The sequence below is a fragment of the Ursus americanus genome, chromosome 8 (assembly GCF_024610735.1).
Source record: "Ursus americanus isolate L20-20 chromosome 8, mUrsAme1.1.p, whole genome shotgun sequence".
Classification (NCBI taxonomy): Eukaryota; Metazoa; Chordata; class Mammalia; order Carnivora; family Ursidae; genus Ursus; species Ursus americanus.
This window is the reverse complement of record NC_142134.1, coordinates 82,991,895-83,012,895: the sequence shown is the minus strand read 5'-3', so window position 1 is coordinate 83,012,895 and position 21,001 is coordinate 82,991,895. Positions and strand designations below refer to the sequence as shown.

General features: G+C 58.0%; 1 protein-coding gene across 3 annotated transcripts in view; it reads left to right on the top strand.

Moving 5' to 3' along the window:
* The window catches only part of MAEA (macrophage erythroblast attacher, E3 ubiquitin ligase), a 34,717-nt gene extending 21,038 nt beyond the window's left edge, over window positions 1–13,679 (top strand). The window contains exons 3-11 of one of the 3 annotated variants that reach the window (XR_015725609.1): window positions 667–870; window positions 4,133–4,255; window positions 4,905–5,018; window positions 7,799–7,875; window positions 8,645–8,753; window positions 11,371–11,504; window positions 12,326–12,521; window positions 12,880–13,031; window positions 13,156–13,679. Coding sequence is in view for 2 of the 3 variants with exons in the window: in XM_045774755.2 (XP_045630711.1) it covers window positions 667–870; window positions 4,133–4,255; window positions 4,905–5,018; window positions 7,799–7,875; window positions 8,645–8,753; window positions 11,371–11,504; window positions 12,326–12,521; window positions 12,880–12,975 (1,053 nt within the window). In the remaining variant the exon portion in view is untranslated. Of the gene's footprint in view, window positions 1–666; window positions 871–4,132; window positions 4,256–4,904; window positions 5,019–7,798; window positions 7,876–8,644; window positions 8,754–11,370; window positions 11,505–12,325; window positions 12,522–12,879 lie in introns of all 3 variants that reach the window. The other 2 variants (XM_045774755.2, XM_045774756.2) reach the window with 2 other exon arrangements.
* Window positions 13,680–21,001: the final 7,322 nt, after the last annotated feature.

Below are 21,001 nucleotides of genomic sequence, written 5' to 3'. Positions count from 1 at the left end.
ATGAAAGTAAGCCTTGGATTTCACATCATGAAACTGAAAAGAGAGACAGAAAAGTCTTAAAAGCAGCTGGAGGAAGAAAACCACTTCCAAAGGAGCAGCAAACATCCTGGCCGCAGGTGGCAGGCGGAAAGGCGTGGCACGTGCTCGAGGGAGACGTGGGCCGGCCAGGCCGCTGGGTGAGCCTGTGCAGCGCCAGGTGTCGCCCACACTGCGGAGAATCAGGCCACGAATCCGGCCCCTCAGCGGCACTGACCACACGGCAGGTGCTGGACAGTTGGCTGCTGTCCTGGCCAGCGCTGATTCAGGACATGTCTGCGGAGCTGTGTTAATTTTGAACAAACTTGGAGGGAAAAAGTATTATAAAAGATAGAAAGTCGCAAACTGAGAACAGATGGCTTAATTAACTGGCAGCGTAGCTCCAGATTGCGTAAAGTCAAAAGTGACATCCCTGAAAAGAAGGTGCAGGTCCAGAACTTGCTGTGGGTAATGGCAGCTGCAGCCAGGCCTGCCTTGGGCGCCGGGCGGGGGTCTCTCCGTTTTGCTTCATCCCCCAGTCCGGGGACACCCGCCCCGTCCTCTGACTTTTCCTTGCGTCCTGTTTGTGAGGGTTCCAGGTGGGGGCAGCCGTTGCTGTCCACCCTGAGCCCCTCTCTGCTCGCGTCTCAGGCGGTGGAGTCCATCCAGGCGGAGGACGAGAGCGCCAAGCTGTGCAAGCGCAGGATCGAGCACCTCAAGGAGCACAGCAGCGACCAGCCGGCGGCCGCCAGCATGTGGAAGAGGAAGCGCATGGACCGCATGATGGTGGAGCACCTGCTGCGCTGCGGCTACTACAACACGGCCGTGAAACTGGCGCGCCAGAGCGGCATCGAGGTGGGCACGGGGCCCTTGCCGCATCCCGGGGCGGGCGTGTGGCGCTCGGCCGCGCAGCCTTCCTGGCCAGGGCGGGTGTGCCCGGGTTTAGTGTGTTTGAGCTAGGGGACCACGCCGGGTGCTTCTTGTTTGCCCGCGTGTTCTGACAAGCACGCCTGTGGGAGGGGATCGTTCCCGCTCGGTACCCACCCTTCCGTGACTGTTTTTACTGGGGTAGGGTCTTTTGTCCGGGGTGGGGTGCGTTTTCCATCTGTCTTTAGCAGTGCCCGTGGTACAGGTGTAGAAACAGGCGGTGCTCTGGCCTGCAGGGCGTGTGCAAGCCCAGCAGCATAGAGCTTTGGAAGGAAGGCTGCCCGGCGGTGGCGAGGGCATCCAGTGCCCTCACTCCCCTTACCAGGGCTTCTCAGACCCACGTGCACCTTTCCCTAGCTTTCGGGCTGCCCCGCTGCTTTCGGGCAGTGTCTACCTCCCCGGCCCACCAGTCTCCACTCTGCACCCACTGGTCCCTCGGCCCTGCCCTCCCACCCTCTTCCTTCCCTGCCCAGCATGGCCAGCATGTACCTGATTGACGGGCTCTCCGGTCGTCGTGTTTGCCTGGCACAGCCTATGCATCTGCGGGGGTCCTGTGGGTGCTCACACATCCCCGCACTCCTCCCTTCCTGCCCCTGTGAGGGTGTGGCCAGATGCTCCTAGACTCGAGGAACATGTGCTTTGAAGGGGAGAGAGGCATGAAGTCAAACGGGATTGTTTACAGGAGTGCATAGGGCAAAGGGGCAAGAGGGCTGGTGATTTCCAGAAGATTGGTTGGGGTGGGCTTGCAGAGAGGAGGGGAGGGTCCCAGGACAGGCCTGGGAGCTGCCCTGTCCTGGGGTGTGGGATCTGAGCACATGTGGAACTCATAGAGTGGGGCTTCCCCTCAACTGAGATGGGTGTGGGGTGGGGGTTGAGTTGGAAACATTGCTTTAATAGGCTCACTCTGGTTGCTCCGTGAAGAACAGAGTATGGGAGGCATGGGGGACCCAGGAAGCCCATAGGAAGCTGTTATGTGTGAATCACAGTGATGGCGGTGGGGCGACCTTGGGCATCCTGTAAAGGGGGCACTGCGAGATTTCTGTGTGGAGCCCCCAGGTTCACAGCTACGGGTGGAAATTAAGGTTGCTTCTAGAAGGAAGCATAGGAGGAGCCTCAGGCCCTTGGGGTGGGGTGAGAGCTCCTGACGGGGTGGGGTGCTGACACCAGCGAAGAGGCTGATGTATCAGGGTTCATTCACATTTAAAACTTGTTTGTCAAAAGACGCCATGGAAAGAGTGCACCAGGTCTGCCCAGATGGGGGCTCTGTGCCCCACGCGGAGCCCTGGTCCTGGAGGAGAGGCCTGTCCCCAGTGGTGTCTTCGTGTGTCCGTCTGCATTAGAAATCATGGTGCTGGCATCTCACATGGGGTGACTCCTGATTGGCGTGATTTCCAGTCCTCCTGCAGTCATCCGGTTTAACAGCTCTGGTGTGACTCCCACACCCCGGGGTCCTTGGACATCCGAGACACCATCGGCCGAAAAGAGAGAGAGGGCAGAGACCCAGATCCTGAGGCCGTACGGACTGAAAACCAGAGATGGGAAATAGAGAAAGATGACCCTGATGTTAGGAGACCCAGCGTTTCCCTGCAGGAGGGTTCTAGAAAAGAGAAGAAAATGCTAGAGAGATGGCCAAAGAAGTCGGAGAACAGCCGACCTCTGAGAGGATGTGGGGCCGCGGTGCCCAGCACTTACTGCCAGAGCTCGAGTTGGGAGGGTGAGGGGTTGGGGGCCAGGAAGGCAGGGGGAGTCCCACCCCCATGTGAGGGCAGAGCAGTGTCTCTCTGGGTCTGTCCCCCGTCTGACCTTGCTGCCCCGACAGGCCCGCAGTCAGGATGTGGGGTCTCAGGCCAAGTGAGGTTGGGGATCCGTCTGGTGGCTCCGGAAGACTTGGGTGGAGCGGCCTTTGCGTGGCCCTGCCCAGACTGCCCGCTGCTGAGCTGCCGTACAGAGCCTGGCGAGCTCACGGGTCATCTGCAGGCGGCCGACCCTGATGGCAGCACGCCCTTGCCCTTCAGGTCAGGGGCTCTTCTGCCCTTGACCGGCCGTGGCTTGTCCACAGCGACACCCCTGCCTGTGCTGGCCCTTGGTCGCGTGATGGCACGCCGATGAGCGTTTCTCCTGGTTAGCTTCGGCGCTGTTAGCCGTAATGCACTGCTTACCGTGTGCATAGATTCGCCGTGCGTACCTCACTCGAGACCTTCCGTCTTACGCGGCACTCAGCTGGAGGACGGCGGCCCTTCTCCAGGCGCCGCTTCTGCAAGGAGCAGGACGTGCACATTCTGTGCTGAGCTCCTGACTCGGTTGGCTCAGGGCGGAACTGAAGTGGAGACAGCATGGCAAGGAGGCCGCCGTCTGCTGCACTTTGCCGGCCGAGGGGCTCTGTGTGAGGCCGCCCGAGGGTCCCGAGAACGCGCAGGCCGTACCACACTCGTCTGCTGGCCGCAGAACACTGGCCTGCAGAGAATTCAAGGGATTTTTGTGTCGGATGTTCCCCCTCTGTTTGCTGAGAAGCTGATCTTGGGTGACGTGTCGGCTCTAGTCATTCTAGACGGGACACATTCGTTGACCCGTTGAAATTTGTTTTCTTCCAATGGCTCTCCCCGCCTTTGGTGGTATGCAGGCGTCCACCATCCTTTCCCGCCTCCGTGGCCGGGAGGCCCTCGTTGCTGGCCTTGCTCCAGCCGTTCGCTGGGGACTGGCAGGCCCTGGACGCTGTGTGGGTGTCGTGAGCCCGGGTCCCTCAGTAGACGCGGCCCCACAGGCATCAGAGAAAGGGGGGAGAAGACCAACAGTGCGGCAAAGACACAGACAGCCCCCAGCCACCCGCCCTCACTGCTCCTTCTCAGAATCTCAAATACATCTTCAGAGGGAACAAAACAAAACAAAATGAGGGTACGGGTTGCTGGGGTTCCTAGATCTGATTGTGAAGGGGTGAAACGGGGTCAGGCTGGGGGGGTGGCAAGGTTCTGGATGGGGGCTTTGGTTTGGGAGACGGTACTGGAATGCAGCGCCAGCCTCCATGGTGCGGGCCTGCCCCTCGTCCCGGCCCCGGAGTTGCTGGAGGAGCCGGCTGAGCTGGCCAGGTGGGGCGTGCTGGGGCACAGGGAGGGAGTCCCGGGGGCGTCGGTGGACTCGGGGCTGGGGTCCCGGTGTCCAGTGCTCTGAGCACCCACCACTTCCTTCCCCTAAGGACTTAGTGAACATCGAGATGTTCCTGACGGCCAAAGAAGTGGAGGAGTCCCTGGAGAGGCGCGAGACGGCCACCTGCCTGGCCTGGTGTCACGACAACAAGTCGCGGCTGCGCAAGATGAAGGTGTGCGGGAGCCCGTGGTGGGGCGGGGGCAGGGGCGCTCGGGGGCGGGGCGAGCACCTGCCGGAACCAACGCGCCTGCACCTGTTGGTTCAGAGTTCTGTGCTTCTGGTTGGGGAGGGTTGTTGGGTTTGGGGTTATTTTTTGGTCGTGGTGTTTGGGTTTTAGGTAAAATCCCTAAAAAGGGCACCCCCTTCCGCATTATGGTTTGGACAAGTGTTGTGAGCATGGGGTTCTGAAGGAGCGAGGTGCCAACCGCCTGCGTGTGCTCAGCTCGTTAGCCGCGGCTGGGTCCGTCCCGCCCCCGACCCCTCCGTCACCGATGCAGGGAAGCCCAGTCCCGAAGCGCTGTCCGCCTGCAGCGGTGTGGAGTTCTGGGCTGGGGTCCTCTCCAGTACGGCTGTTCCTGAGACCCACGAGCAGCTTACAGAACAGATGCTTCATCAGAACCTGCAGAATCCAAACATGCTTACCGAGAGGTGTTATCACCTGGGGCTTGCAGAAATGTTTAACTTCTATTAACCTTCCCCTGCCTCCGTTAGAAAAACTGTTTGTTTTCTGTTTTCTAAACCGAGCGCCTTTAACCTCTCCCCGGTTGAGCTTGTCGTGTGCACATAGTCACCAGCCAAGGGTGACGCTCTCTGCCACTCAGGGCCGCCAAAGCGAGCACGACGCGAAGACGGGACGGAAAAGTAGAGTGGCCAGTGGCTCCCCTAAAGAGAGTGAGGATCTTGGTATGGAAACCATAAAAGGAAAGCCAGAATTGGTATGTAACACTCACCTGCTCTCCTGCTCCAGCCCCCACAGCTGTGCTGCCCGGTGGGAACCAGGTCACAAGGAAAGTAGGCTTCCCGTCCTGACAGGTGGTTTCCGCAAGCCCTGCTACCTGCAGACAACACTGCTGCTTGGCGAGGGCACAGCCGCACAGCCGGGTCCAGGCGGGGCCTTGCAGCCGCTGTGGGAGCGGGAGGGCGGGTGGCCGGATCCATGGATGGCAGACTCCCGTCACCTGGCCGTTTAACTGGAGAGAGCATAAATAGCCATCCCAAAATGCGTTGGGAAGACCAGCTAATGACATGAAAACGTGCTTGTTATAAAATGTCAACTGAACAGAGTAGGGCCCCAGAGCGCCCAGACAGCGTGCACGTGTGTGCATACGTGCATGAGCTCACACACGCAGGCCAGGGAGGGGACAGCCGCCGGGGGGGGTGGGGCCCATGCCCGACGACCGTGGACCTCTCGCATCAGTCGTGAGACTCTAGGCAAGAAAAGAAACTTTGGGATCCAAGTTTCACGTAGCTGGCAAGTACTTCTGAGACGATGGGTGCGTATCTGTTGAGTTGACTCCCGTCTCCAGACACTTAAGGACAGTTGGAGGAAGAACACGTGTGCTGCGTGTCTGGAAGGCTGGACGGCGTCACAGACGTGAGCGCACCAGGCCCGCCCCAGCCAGCACGGGAAGGATGTACTCAGTCCTCCGTGCGTGGTGTGATCACCTGGAATCGGGGTATTTCACGTCTGAGTCTGAGTACACGTGTCTTTGTCTGTTAGCAGACTGTTCAGCAGGTAACTAGTTAGAGCAGAGCCATCACAGTAACAGCATGTTTTAACATGTCAGTCGTGGGGAGTTAACCATGACATTGTTTGTCTGGAATGCCCACCTGGTGGCTCCCTCCCCTGAGCACAGAAGCGGTGATCATCAGGTGCCCTGGGGAGGCAGGCAGGGCATGTCCCCGCTGGCCTCTGCCCCTCAGCCTCTGCTGGTCTGGCCTTGGAAGGGAACTCATCCGTGGGGCTGGGACCTCCTTTCTGTGTGCTGGTTTGTGCTGCCGCTGGGCACATGGCATCGGCTCCATCCCGTTGGGGGTCAGGACAGACTGCCACCTTGGTGCAGAGGGCAGGGGTGGAGGGGGCTGGGGCAGGGAAACTCACCTTGCTCTGAGCACCTGTATGTGGACGTGTTGGGCACCAGGTCAGTGGCTCTCTGCACCTTTGCCTCTGACTGCCTGCTGGGCCCCAAGGTAGGTCACGCCAGTCAGTGTGGCACCCTCGTGTCCGTGGAGCAAGGCTGGGGGCTTGGTGGAGGGCGCCCTCCCAGGGGCCTGCCTGAGACGCTTCATCAGGGTGCCAGCGCGCACGCTTGGAGGCTTGGCTAGGAACCATGCACATGGTTGGTAAACTGGAGTGTGAGGGTTAGACGTTTGGGACTGACTGACGGACTGCCTCGTAGACTGTCTGTCCCCGTCATCTCACGATCCCGGTGCTGTGGGAGGCGTGTGAGTGGAGGGTGCAGAGATTTTGCTCTTGTTCTAGTAATCCCACGTATTCGGTTTCTGGTTGGAAATACTGTTTTCTGAAACCATGTTGAAGATATTAGAGTTTAAATGATCATCTTTGTAAAATAATCCAGTTTTCCGTCTTAGGTTACCAAAGTTAATTTTGCCTGCCTTCCTCCATCCCCAGCCCAAGGGTCTGAACCCACATGGGACTGACATTGCTAAGATGGCAGAGTTAGCTCTGGGCTTGCATATGAATGACCCCGCTGGCGCACTTGGCCAGCACCCCTCAGAACCGCACGCGGAGTGCTGGAACAGATGCCTGCCAGACACGCAGCCGCCTGGCATAGCAGGGCCTCCTCTAGCCGCTGTCCCAGACCTCTTGCGCCCTCGCGCCCTCCGCAAACCCTGCGGCTTCCCCCTTCTGCTCTGACGGCTCTCACCAGCTCTGTGCCCCTCCTGGTCCCCCATCCGCCCTCCCCAGGGCCTTTGAGCTGGCTCTTCCTCTGCCTGGAACGTTCTCCCCAGGTGTCCCATGGACTGTCCCCACCTCAGCCCCACCCTGAGAGTCCTCACCCAGCACCCCTGCGCAGGGACCTGGGCTCTCTCACTGGCTCCGTGCGCGCTGCTCCTGCTCACGCTCCTCTCTGAGGCGCCACCGTCCCGCAGCCTCTCCTCCCCCACCCGGTGTCAGGGCCTCAAGCCGGGGCTGGCCGCCTCCTCCCAGAGCAGGTCGGGGCCGAACATGCCACACGGCGTCCTGAAGGTGTCTGAGGCTGCGAAACGCAGTTAGAGGAAGAGGCTCTGAGGGCACGTCCCCAAGCTTTTACGACTTCATGACCATGAAACGGGATCCAGCGATCTGCTTTGTCCTTGTAAAGGGGTGGGAGCTTGTCTTCTGGGGCCCACTTGCTTCACATGGGAAGTCATGTCTCACGCCCCCCGAACTGCTGACGGCCCGTGGCGGGGAAGCCTGGCAGCCCACCCGCGCCTGTGCTTGCTGGTCCCGCCATGCCCAAGCCGGGCCCCTGGGTACGCGCTCAGGGCTGGCGGCCCCCGCGTGCAGCACTGCTCCTGCTGCTCCAGGAGCGCTGGGCCCATGTGCCGTCAGAGCCGGGGAGGCGCTGACTGCAGGCTGAGATTACAGTTTGGGTGTCAGACCCACCTCCCCGGGGGCTCTCAGCTTCCTTGGCGGACACTGGTCTGGCAGGGTCAGCCTGTGGCGTGACGGTGGCGACCTTCCCCAAGCCTGTCTTGTCTTTCCCCCCAGAGCTGCCTGGAGTTCAGCCTCAGGATTCAGGAGTTCATTGAGCTCATCCGGCAGAACAAGAGGCTAGATGCCGTGAGGTACGTGGAGAGGGGACAGACGGCCTTCCTGACTTCGTGGGCAGGCCTCTTGGGCTCTGGGGGGTGAAGTGTGGACTGTCCAGCGGTCTGCCCAGACCGGCTGGGCCCTGCCCGTGACCAGCAGAATGCTGATGCCTGGCACCCGGGCTCCGTTCTGTCCAGACAGCATGAGGCTGACTTCCCATGTGGGCTCAGGGCCCCTGGTTCTACGGCTGTGTCCACCCACCCTGGAACGGTGCTGGCCCTGGGGTGGGCAGAGGGAGCCTCTGGGAAGGAGGCTGGTATGCAGGTATGGGAGCATGGGTTCCCCCAGGTGCAGGCCGTGCAGGAAGGCCCAGCTTGATCCCGATCTGTGCTCCCCAGGAGGCTGCTCCTTCGGGGTAGGGGGTGGGCTCTGTGTCTCTGAGAGTTGGATGGGGACTCATTGCAGCACTGGGAGACCTGGACTGTCTTGGGGTCCTCCCAGCCTGTGTCGTTGGGGTTTGGGTTCACGGACTCCAGGGTCACTTGGAAGGACTTGGGCAGGTGCTATTTTCAGTTGGGTCACTGCCTCTGGGTGTTTTCAGAATGGGATTCTGTGCTCGGTTCCTTGAGCCTCGTCCCCCTTCCTGTTCCTTGAGGAGGGGGGCCTTCGCTGAGCTGAGCAGTGCCAGACCCCGGCCCAGGTCACACGAGGTGGGGCTTACTTGGTACTGAGGCTCTGGCTTATGCCGAGCACAGATTCTTAAAGGTGAAAAGGCAAGCTCAGATGACCCAAAATGTTTTCTAGACATGCAAGAAAGCACTTCAGTCAGGCTGAAGGGAGCCAGCTGGATGAGGTCCGCCAGGTCATGGGTATGCTGGCCTTCCCACCAGACACACACATCTCGCCCTACAAGGTAAGCGTGCCTGTGGGCCCTCGGGGCTGGGGAGGGCCTGGGTGTGTGACGACGAGCACACCATGCAGGCTTTCGCCGTCTTGCTCCCGCGCTGCCAGTGAGAAGTTTGGGTCAGAACTGCGTACGAGGGGTTTCAGCCTAGGAGGCGCTTCAGCTCTGAGTGCCTCACCTGTCGCCCTCCCCGTTGTCGCTCACTGCCAGTGTTCTGCCTGACCTCCGTCGTCTCTCCCCTGCTCCCCTTGGCCTTTGGGGTCCACGTGGGGCGTGGGCAGGCACGGTCACGCAGCATCACGAGCCAGCCTGCTCGGCATTGCCAGAGCAGCATGTCCGGCCTCTTGAGACCAGGTGGCGCCCCCCTCTGGAAACCTCGGGGCAGCCCTGGCCATCTCTGATCCGCCTTTGGGGTCTTCCCTGCTCTTGAGAAATGTCACGTGTTCGCAGCCGAACCGCTCGCAGTGCCGTCCTAGGAAACCTAGGAATTCGGACAGTCTTCCCCCAGTCCTTCTGGCTCCTCCCCCTTGGGGGCCCCTTGGCCATCAACCCTCGGTCACCCCACACTGGTGTCCTTAGAAAAGCTCGCTTGGCTACACCTTCGTGTTCTCTCTGCAGCAGCTTTCTCATTTTTCGCAACAGAAGTTTCCAAATCGTCAGGTTCTGCTTTCTTTAGATGAGCAGTTCTGGCCCTAAGTCATTTTCTGTTCACACATTTTACCGTAAACGCTTCCAGAGAAGCCAGGTGCACCTTCAGCACTTTGGCCAGAGGCACTTCAGTGCCCTGTCCAGCGCCCTCGCACCCAAGCACTGCCTTCCCTGGATGCCGCCAAGCTCTCTGCCGCCTGTGACCCTGTAGCCGCTCTCCGTGGAGACGGGGGTTCTCCCAGCCACGGCCACGCTTAGGTGTTTGTTGCTCAGTTCCTCCCTCAGTTTTCTGTCTTGGTCTGTCTGGGCCGCTGTGACCGAATCCTGCAGTCTCGAGTCGGGAAGCCCAAGGTCAGGGCACTGGCAAGGTTGGGGGCGGCTCTTCCTCCTGTATGTTCTGACGAGGAGGCTAGTACCTGAAGACGCCACCCTCAGGAGCCCGTGGGCCTGGAGGGCCACCTGCTGACACCGTCAACAGTGGGGGACACACGCTCAACTGCAGTGTTCTCCCCCGGCTGCCAGCCTGTCCCCAGAAGGAGTGAAGTAAACTGCCTTCCCTGTGGGCTGAACCAGTCTCATTCCCTGAGCCTTGATGGCGGCCTTGTCCGAGGCCCCACCTGCCCCATACGGTTTTGTGGGCCGCCAGCACCTGCCCAGGGGCACCGCAGAGCCCCCCGGGCAGACACAGCCCCCGCTGGCTGGAGTGCTCGGCCGTAGGCCGTCTGCATGGCAGCTGGAAGCCTCTCCCCGTGACTGGACTCACGCAGCTCTGTGGTGGCGGGAACGTCCCGTAATCAACCCTCAGGTTGCAGAGATCTTGCAGGAGTGAGACTGAACTCAGAGTTTAACTGACAGTCTCTTCGATCTCTCTTCCTTGCTCTGGAGAAGGTTTGTGAGAAGTGCAGAGAGGGCCTGCCCTGGAGAGTGAGGTGTCCCGCTCAGGGAGAGTGAGGCCAGTGCTGCCGTCTCTGCCTGAGGGCGGAGGGCTGACCCTCGGAGGCACCGAAGCAGCATGAAGAGAAGCCATGCAGCCATTGTGGAGCCAAGACCAGCGGGGGACAGGCACAACCCCCCGACGCACGGCCTCGGAACTGTGGACACGGACGGCACACCAGAGGAAGACCAGGGCGCACACAGAGGGGATGGCCCAGGGGGGCACAGGACCCGGAAGGGCAGTGCTGCGGCAGGGCCACTCCCTGCCGTGCTGAGGGGACAGGAAGTCACGGGTGTGTCCCAGTGGGTCACACAAAAAGCAGGACAACATGCTCTGATCAGGGAGAGGTGGCTGCACCAGAGGTCCAAGGCCAAGGGTCTCGGGGAGAGGGGGAGTGTGGAGCCTCTGGACTCTGGGGTTGGTCCTCTGTGGACTGTGCTTCGATAAAAATGGCATTAAAGACATGTTTTTGTAACGTCAGAGTTAAGCGTGATGTCTGCCCACGGAGCCCCTGCTGTCTCCTCCCTCATCGTGGGGCCCTGACCCCAGTGCTTGACGTGCCGAGTTCCACTCTTGCTGGTGTGTCCCTCCGCTCCCTGCTCTTGTTCACTGGGAACCTGGGAAGCTCTGGGCACACACATTAACCAGGCCTGATGTTCTGTTCTGCGATTCTCCAGCCGCGAGGAGGCGGGTGGCTCCTGGCCCAGGAAAGTTACTTTCTGCAGTGAGACTCCCCCCCCCCCCCGCCCCGAGACTTCAGTGCTGTCCTTTGGCCCACTGCGCCCCTTCCTGCCATGAGGCCACAGGACCCCCACCCTTTAGCGTCCGTGTCCGCGCAGACCACGTCGGGGCGGTCCTTACGTGGAGGTGGGAGTCCAGGCTGTGGGCGCCACACACTGCTCTTCGGCCGGCAGGCGCGGGTTTGTGGGCGCCGGGCCTTCTGTTGCCTTTTGCCTGCGTGGAAAGGGTTCGTTGTTTGCTGCTGTCTTTTTTCGACTGTGCCCCTGGAGTATCCCCAGCATTGCTCTGCCCTGTCTCTTCCAGGACCTGCTGGACCCGGCCCGGTGGCGGATGCTGATCCAGCAGTTCCGGTACGACAACTACCGGCTGCACCAGCTGGGGAACAACTCTGTGTTCACCCTGACGCTGCAGGCCGGCCTCTCGGCGATAAAGACACCGTATCCTTCTGGCGGGCAAGGGTGCCCGTGTGCCCAGCCCTCCTCAGCCTGGGGTGTGTGGGGTCTTCTGTCCTCTAGCCAGCAAGCAGGTGCTGCACCCCTCCCGACATGAGACCTGTGCTCTTTGCTTGTGTTGTGGGTTTGCCGTTTCAGGCAGTCGGGGTGGTGGCGGTGCCGTGTGGGGCTGAGCCTCTTCCCTTGGTCTGTGGAAACCTTGGCATGCGGCCTCACGGAGTGTTCACTCATTCCCAAACGCTGCCCGGCACACTGCTCGCTGGTCAGAAGGTCGGTGTTGGCATACCTTCTGGCAGCTGGGAGTGGGCGGCATTTGAGAGTTTCTCGGGGGGATTCCCGAGGATCCCCTCGAGCTTCTGTTGGTCTGAGCCCTGGCTGCCCCTGGCCCAGTGTCTGGTCTTGTCTTTGAAAATGTGTGTGGCATAGCGGCCATTCCCCTGCTGCCAGAGAGCTGCAGGGTTGTGACCCCTGTGCCCGAGGATCCCTCTTGAGTGCGGCATGTGGGCCCCTGGGGACCCTGGGCTGTTGGCTTTAGTGGCCATCCGTGATGGGACCCGCTCTGAGGATCGTGCCTATTCCCTGTGGGTTCGGGTGCTTAAGAACGTGGCAGGGGCATAGGGGCGTGGGACAGTGGAGTCCCTGGGCTGGGAGGGGCGCTGGCCTCAGGCCATTTTCCTGCTGGGTGCAGTGTTTGCTCTGCCTTGAAAGAGAACTCCAGGCTCAATTTCTGCCTGGCGGACTGGATGGCTTCAGCATGCCCGGTGTGCCCCACCCCACCCCACCACCCTTCCTTAACCAGAGCACAGACAGTGCTACAAGGAGGACGGCAGCTCCAAGAGCCCCGACTGCCCCGTGTGCAGCCGTTCCCTGAACAAGCTGGCGCAGCCCCTGCCCATGGCGCACTGCGCCAACTCCCGCCTGGTCTGCAAGATCTCGGGCGACGTGATGAACGAGAACAACCCGCCCATGATGCTGCCCAACGGCTACGTCTACGGCTACAACGTGAGCGGCCACAGGGGCCACGTGTTGAAGGGGCGGGGACCGCGGGGGCGGGAAGGGAGGGCGGCTGGGAGGGGTCCCTGGTGCTGTCTGGGGCTCAGGGTGCCGGGTGTGGTCCCCGGGCGCGGTCCCTGGTTGGGGGCGCCGGGTGCGGGGTGCGGGCAGCTCGGCCCCGCGCTGTCCCTGGAGAGCGGGCTGGCGGTCGAGAAGCCGCAGGGTCAGGGTGGGCGGGCAGGCGGGCCTCCAGGAGGCAGCGTGCAGGACGGAAGCGAGTCCTCCCGCAGCGGTGGGTGGGGTTGCGCCCCGGAGAGGTTCGGCGTGCGTGTGGGCACGCTCACGCGCTGGCCCCGTTGTTTTTCAGTCTCTCCTGTCTATCCGTCAAGATGACAAAGTCGTCTGCCCGAGGACCAAAGAAGTGTTCCACTTCTCCCAAGCCGAGAAGGTTTACATCATGTAGGCCGGGCCGCCGCGCCCCCGCCCGCCTGCGTTTCTGTTTCTTGCGACCAAAGATCAGTGAGCGACGATGGGGACTCCGAGGAAGGGAGGAGTCGGGTCCGCACGTCTGTGCTTGGGGACAGCCTTTCTGCTGGTAGGACTCCGGAGCGCGCGTGAGCTACCTGACGCCTTCCCCTTTCAGAGAGACCTTCCCGCCGCCCCCGAGGGAGCTTCGGCCGCTTCGGAAACAGGAGTCGGTTATTTCCCGCGCCCCCGACCCCGCCTCCTCCCGCCCCGCCCCGCCCTGCCCCGGCAGCCGTGGTCGGCTGGCCCCGGGGCTGCACCTGCGCCGCGGCGGGCTGCACCTGTGCGCTGCACCTGCGTGCGCCGCCGCAGGCCGGGCTTAGGGTGTGCTAGGTTCAATGTCACGTCCTTCGTGCCGCCTTATTTCCTGCTTGAGAATGTATTCACGTGGAAATCCACTGGACCGAGTTCTGCAGAGGCCTTGCCGATGGCTCCGTAACTGTAGATCTAATGCCGTTCGTTACAGAAACTAGTAGTTCAGTCCAAGTAACCACCGACTTTTCCAATCCGATAAACCATCGTAGTTTACACGAAACCATGCCGTAGAGGGTTGTACTTAGTGCTTATTTTTGCATGTTGATGTTGACTAGCTAATAAACTGTAAATGTAAACCCTGTTAATAAAAGGGTTTTCTATTTCTTATGTCCGTGTGAGGTGAAAGCTGCTGTACATTCTAACGCCCTCACTTGTGTCTGCTCACCCCAGGCCCCCGAGTGCCCCCCAGTCCGTGGCCACACAGCAGGGTGGGTCTTGGGGTCCGCACATGTGCCCCATCCCATAGTCCTGCTCCAGCACCGGCTGGGCGCCAGCGCATATTGGCCTCCTGCTGCCAGGGAGCGCCTGGCGCACACGTGGCTGAGCTCCCGCTCGGAGCACAGGGTAGATGCAGGGAGGCACTGGCTCCTTCCCACCATGCCCTCCAGCTGTGCCACCCTGGCCTCTTGGCCTCACTCTGTCACCTGTGCCGCCTTCCCTTTTCCTTCCCAAAGCCGTGAAGACACCTGCATGTATGCACACATGTGTAGTCACACACACCACCCCTGCCCTCAGGGCCCTCCTGGTGTATTCTGGTGAGCACATCCGTGGTGAGAGCTGCTCACCGTGGGGCAGCCGCAGGGTGAGAGGAGCACGACGATGGGTCCTGGCTACACTGGGGGGGTTGGCCTGTTTGCAGATGAAGCTGCCGTACGTGCTCCCATGTGACCTGCTGGACACCCACTGAGTGGAGCTGCTGGGTCCCACAAGAACTTGAGTAGACACTGACGGCCGGTCGGCCAAAGTGCTTGTACCAGCCTCCCCCGCCTCGGACGCAGCCTCACCTCTGCGTCCTCAGCAGCACGTGGCAGTGGACGTCTGAGACTCGAGACATGCTGTCGGCGATCAGGTCTCTGGGGGTTTAACTGACGCAGCAGTTGCACCCACTGGAGTTCACTGGCCCCGGCAAACAGTGGGATGAGTGTTCGTAAATGTGCCAGGTGTAAGCACCAAGCCCCGGTACACCGCGTTCCCAGACCCCAGGAGGCTGCACCTTCTGTCCTCCCACACTGTCCAACCCCGCGAGGCAACCATCACTGGGGCTTTGTCAGCACGGGCTGTTAGTCTTACCCTCGTGTTTATCGAAACACAGGTAATGTGCTCCTTTGTGCCTGTCCTGGTTCAGCAGATGCCTCGGGCGTCCACGTGGCTGCGTGTGCCAGAGGTCCTCCTGCGTCGCTGGGGAGTAGTCCGCTGCACACGCAGCACAAGCTGTCCGTCCTCCTCTCGGCGGACGTCCAGTGTGTGTCCAGTTTCTACTTACTGTAAATCAAGCTGCTACGAACATTGCTGGAACAGTTCTTCATGGACGTTATTCTCATTTCCCTTGAGCCAACGTCTGGAAGTAGAGTCATGAGTCATGCTGGTGCTGTACACTCAGCCTCACAACCGCCGAGGTTTTTCCCAAGGTGCTGGTAACGGTGTCCGTGTGCGCCGGCAGCGTGTGAGCGTCCGGCTCGTCCGCATCTTTGCCAGCATCTGGCGGCGTCATTCTTCGTGTTAGCTGCTCAGGTGGGTAAGTGCTGGCACCTCCCTTCCGGCTTACTGTGCGTGTCCCTGACGGCTGAGTTCGCCGAGCGCCTTCCCATGTGCTGACTAGTTAGTCCTCTATCTGTTCAAGTCTTCTGCCCACTTTTTATTGGATGGCCTTTTTTTTCTTTGTAGGAATGCGTTACATATTTGGGGTACAGATCCTTTGTCTGTTACATGTATTTTTGCACTTTATTGCCTGTTATTTGACCAGCAGAAGTTTTATTTTTAGTAAAGTTCAGTTAACTTTTTCTTCTATAGGTCATGACTTTTTGTGTTCTGAGAAATATTTGCCCATTCCAAGGTCCCAATCTTATTCTCCTCTGTTTTCTAGACAGAGTTTTAGTTTTAGTTTTAGCTTTTGTTTAGATTTGTAACCCATTGCAGTGAACTCGTGTGTGTGGTGTGAGGGAGGCTGAGGACCATTTCCCCCCATGTGTTCACCCTGTTGTTCCAACATCGTTTGTTGAAGGCTTTTTTGTCCCCATCACATAATGCTGAATCCCCTGGCTGTAGTTCTCTCGGTCTATTTCTGGATGTTCCCCTCTGCATAGCTGCCTTAGCGCTGTCCTCACCCCAACACCCCACATCTGGGTCACTGCAGCTTTAAAGTACAAATGAGCCCCTTTCGTCCTAGGTAGTTTCTACTTCTTCAAAATTGTTTTTCACTGTTTGCTTGCATTTCCACATAAGTTTTGGAATCATCTTGTAAAAGTACCCCAAAAAAGTCGGCTGAGATTTCAATTGGAACTGCACTGAATCTATAGATCAGTCTGGGGACTTAGTCTGTTCGGGCTGCCATAACACCACCACGGACTGTGGTGCTTGAACAACAGAAAACCATTTTCTCAGTTTTGGAAGCCAGAAGTAGAGCTGGTTGCCAGCCTCTTCCTGGCTCGCGGACAGTTCCCTTTGTGTGCATGGAAAGACAGCCCTGCCTGTTATGAGGACACCAGTCCTGTTAGATGAGGACCCGTCTCATCACTTCACGTGAACTTAGTCACCCCCAAATACAATCAACATGGGGGGTCAGGGCTCCGACATGAATTTGGGTGAGAGGGACAGTTAAGCCCACATCGTGACCATATTGAGGCCGCCAGCCTGTGAATATGGTGTTCTCTGTATCCAGACCTCAATTGCATTACAGTTCTCAACACACTTTGTTTATCCTAAGTATCTCATCATTTTACTGCTATTGTGTGATTTTTAAATTTAACTTCCCAGTTGTTCCAGTGTGGTAACATATAGACATCTCATTGATTTTGTATATTGATCTTGTATCCTGTGACCTTTCTAAACTCATTTGTTCTGGTAGCTTTTTGGTATGTTACAAAGCATTTTCTATGTACACGGTTGTCACATCTGCAAATAAAGACCATTTTGCCTGTTCCTGTCTAATCTCTATGCCTTTCATTTCTTTTTCTCCCCTTATTGTGTGGGTAAAGCACAGTGTGAACTAGGAGGTAAGAATGAACTCCTGGTCTTGTTTCTCATCTTGGGGGGGAAGTGTCCTCTCTCACCATGAAGGACCATGTCTCCTCTGGGTTTTCATATGTGCAGTTATCAGGTTGAGGAAGTTCACTCCTCATTCCTGAGTTACTATCATGAGGGCATGTTGAATTTTGTCAAATGTTCTTTTCTTCATCTAATGAAATTACCATAAGGCTCTTCCCCTTTGTTCTGGTAAGGGTGACACAGAGAACTACACGATTGGCTTTGAGTGGTTGAACTACCCTTCTGTTCCTGAGATAAGCCTCCTGTGGTCATGGTGTAGGTCTTAATGTATTGCTGATCTGACTTGCTCGTACTTTGCTGAGCAAGTTGTTCACAATGTACTCTATTAATAATAATTTTTTAACGTCTGTAGGATTTGTAGTGATGGCCCCTCTCATTCATGATATTGGTCGTTTGTTTCTTCTTTTCTGTTGATACCTACCTAGAGGCTTATCAATTTTATGGATCATTTCAAAGAACCACCTTTCGGTCTTTGATTTTTCCCTATTGTTTGCCTGTTTTCTGTGTAATCGACTTCTGTTCTTTATTGTTTTCTTCCTCCTGCTTATTTTAGGTTTAATTGTCCTTTTTCTAGCTTCTTCAGGGGAAGATTAGATTACTGCTTTGGGGCCTTTCCTTTCTAATATAAACATCCCATACATTTTAATGTTGTTTTCATTTTCATGCGGTTCAATATATTTTTATAATTTCCATTGTGATTTTTTTTTCCCCCTTTGACCCATGGATTACAGATGCCTGTTAGCTAATTTTCAAATACTTGGAGACTTTCTGGGTATTTTTTGTTATTAAGTTCTAATTTAATTCTGTTAGAAAATCCAGTCCATATGGTTTTAATCCTTTTAAATTTGTAGAGGTTTGTTCTATGTCTGCTTTGGTAAGTGTTCCCCATGCACTTCAAAAGAACATCTGCCTACTGTGCCGGGCACCCTGCAAGTGCAAGCCAGGTCAAGTTCGTGATGGGCAGCTAGTCTCTCCTACCCTTACTGATCTTCTCCCTACTTGTTCTTAAAAGTTTGCAAGTGAATTTGCCTATGTCCCCTTTATGTCTGTGAACTTTTGCTTCATGTATTTGGAATCTCTGTTATTAGGCACAAGCACCCTCCCTGGTAACATCTCTTGTTATAAAGTCCACTTTGTCTTGGCCCAGCCACTCTGGCCCTCATCTGTTTAGTGTTCATATGTTAGCTCTTTCTTGATCCTTTTGCTTCCAACCCAAGTCTTAAATTTGAAGTCTGTTTCTTGTAGACCGCATACACTGGGGGCTTTTTAATCCAACTGGACAATCACAGCCTTTCAATTTAGCAAGTGTCTAGACTACTGATATTTGTGATGATTATTGCTGGATTTAAATCTGGTCTTGCCACTCTTTTTCCATTTGTCCCGTCTCTCCTCTGTTACCTTTCCTATCTTTACCTGCCGTCTTTAGACTAAAAGTTATTGTTTTACCTCTGTTGACTTCTTGGCTGTACCTCCGTAGTTGCTCTAGTTCAGTGTACCTCTTTAACTTACAAGTGCCTTCAAATATGATACCACTTCACGTAAACACTGGAATCTGAGACACTTATTGCCTCTCTCCCTCCTGCCCTTTGCACCCTACTGCTGCTATGTGTTTACTTCTACAGATGGTCTGCATTCTGTACCCTGTAATACCTTGTTATGCTTTCAGTGAGCAATGATTTAGAAAAGAAATTTGAAACAAAATAGATATTATATTTACCCACGTTTGCCAGTGACAGCACGCTTCCCTGCTTTTATAGATCTAAGTTTGCATCTGCTAGCATTTTCCTCATCTGAAGAACTTACTGTATGCTCCCATGCAGACCTGCTGGCGATGAATTCACTCAGCTTTTCTTGCTCCGAAAGTGTTCTATTTCAATTTAATTCAGGTTGGGAAGGATAGTTCACTGCATATACAATCCAGGTTGACAGCTTTTTTAGCTTTTTTTTCTTTTAGTATGTTGAAGATTTCATGCCATTGTCTTCAAGCTTGTGACATCCTGACCGAGAAGTCTGCTGCTCTGTTATCTTTGTAACTGTTTGTATGTTGCACTTTCTCTTCCATTGCTTTTCGTCACTGCCTTTCCATGCTCTGGTCATGACGTGCCTTGGATGGATTTGTGTGCGTCCTGCTGGGCTTCCTCATCTGGGAAAGTCCCAGTTGGTTCTTCTACAATATCCTCTAGGTCTCAACACATTCATCTGGGCGAATTCTATTTATTCAACATTCAATACTGAGCACCTACTGTGTGCCTGACGTCATGAGACAAAATAAAGATCCCTGTTCTCATGGAGCATATGTTCTGGGGGCAAAGAGAAAACAAATAAGATGATGAACCTTGTGTGATAGGAAGTCTGAGCACTGCAGGATGAAGTGGAGTTGCCTGAGAAAAGGGAGGGAGGGGGCTGATTACAAGGCTGGCGAGGGTGGGCAGGGAGCAGCCTTCCAGGCAGGAGAGTGGGCTCTACGGAGGCCCGACTGCTGGAGGGAAGCAGCGGAGAGGTGGGCGGTGGGCAGCACTGGCAGTTTCCTCCTGGCTGCTTTGAGGTGACTGGACTCTAGGGGTGTGAGGGCAGAAGTGGGGAGATAGGCAGCTGCTGGGCCTGGAGGGGTCCCCCAGTGGGTTGAATACAGGGTCCCAGGGGCCCCCAGGTCACTGGGCTGAGTAAGTGGAAGGACAGACATCCCATCAGCTGCGCCAAGGGTGGTAGGCAGGAGACAGGGCTGGGCCACACAAACGTCACAGGCCACCTGGGTGGACACGGGTGTCACCGAAAAGGAAGGAGGCCCAGGGCAAATGCACAGCTCTTCCCAGGAGTCCTGCTGCACAAAAACCTAACGTGCTTGGGGGAGAAACAGCATGCTTTCGTGCTGTTGACGGCCACAGTCTAGGAGACCAGAAAAGCCAATTCAAACCACAGGAGACGGAGGGAGGCTGCCAACCCAACGGCTGCCCAGAGCAAACCCTGGGCCTGGATCAGGTGCACAGGAAGGGCATGAGTTGGCATGTTTCCCGCTCTCCTTTTCTCTTTCAGTAACCGCTTTACTGAGAGACAGTTGACATGCCACGAATGCCACTCTGAACACGGACAAGTCCACGCTCCCCGCTGGTGGCCACTCATCGACTTCCTGTCTCCACGCATCTGCCTTCCCTGGGCGTTTTATGTAGGCGGAATCATGGAATATGTGGGCCTTTTGTCTGGCTGCCTTTAAGTTCATCTGTGTTAGCGCGTGTGTCTGTGTTTCCCTCCCTCATGGCTGAAGGGCCGACGTTCATCTACCATCTCCTGAGGGACACTTGGGCCGTTGTCCTTTTGCCGCTAAGCACGATGCTGCGGAGGGCCCTCACCTCCGTGTGGTCCTGCTCCAGGGCACCTAGGTCTGCGGGGCTTTCTCGCTGTTCTGCGTCCACCTGAGATCCCAGAAAACATGCCCCGTGCTTTCCGAGCACCTGCGCAGACCCCTCAAAGAGCGCCGGGCCGGGGCCTCAGGACCTGGGGTGCAGCAGGCCTTCCTGGGGAAAAGGCAGACACGAAGGCCAAAGGGGGTGGTGGCCATTCAGTCCGTGGGACGGGGGGGCGGGGGGGGACACACGGCCCGCCGCCCGGCCCCGAGCCCCGAGAGGACCCTCAGGTGCGACAGGCCAGAGAGGCGAGGGGATCTCCGCCCCCCCCCCCGCTCTCCCGGCGGGGGTGCGCGGGTCGGGCGAGGCCGCCGAGGAGCGAGCGAGTGCGGGGCCGCGGAGAGGCCAGCCTGGCCCGCGCGGCGCAGCGGGCAGGGGCGCGGGCCGCCCGGGGAAGCGCGAGGCCTGGCAAGCTTCAAGCCAGCGCCCGGAGGGTGCCCGTCTGCACGGCGACGGCTCCCCGAGCTGAGCGCCTCCGGAGGCGGGGCGGACGCCCGCGGGGGTCCAACCGCGTGCCGGCAGGGGCCCCTTGTCTGTCACCGAACACCGAACGTACACCGAACGTCGTGGGGGCCCTGTCCGGGCAGCGGGCACCGCGCGGCGGCTCGTGGAGGAGGGGTCTCCGGCGCCCCCGGGAGAAGCGCGCACCGGCTCCCACCCAGGCCATCCCGGCCTGCCTGCCGCTGTGGTAGGGGCCCGGGGATCGCACACTCCTGGGCGACCGCGGCGTGGAGACCAGGATGCCACCCCTCGGGCCCGCCCCGCCTCGCCCCAGCACCCGGGCACGCGGCCCCTTTAAGGACTTGCTGCGCCCGCCCGCTTCCTTTTTTTCGCCCGCCTCGGCCGCCCTGACCCTCCGGGAGCGCGGCTGCGTCACCACGCAGACCTCGGCCCCGCCCCGGCGCTCGCGCGTCCGGCGTCAGGGCGAGCCACTCGCTGCTGAGCTTGGGGCCACGTGACAGGAGGCGGGCGGGGGCCCCGCCG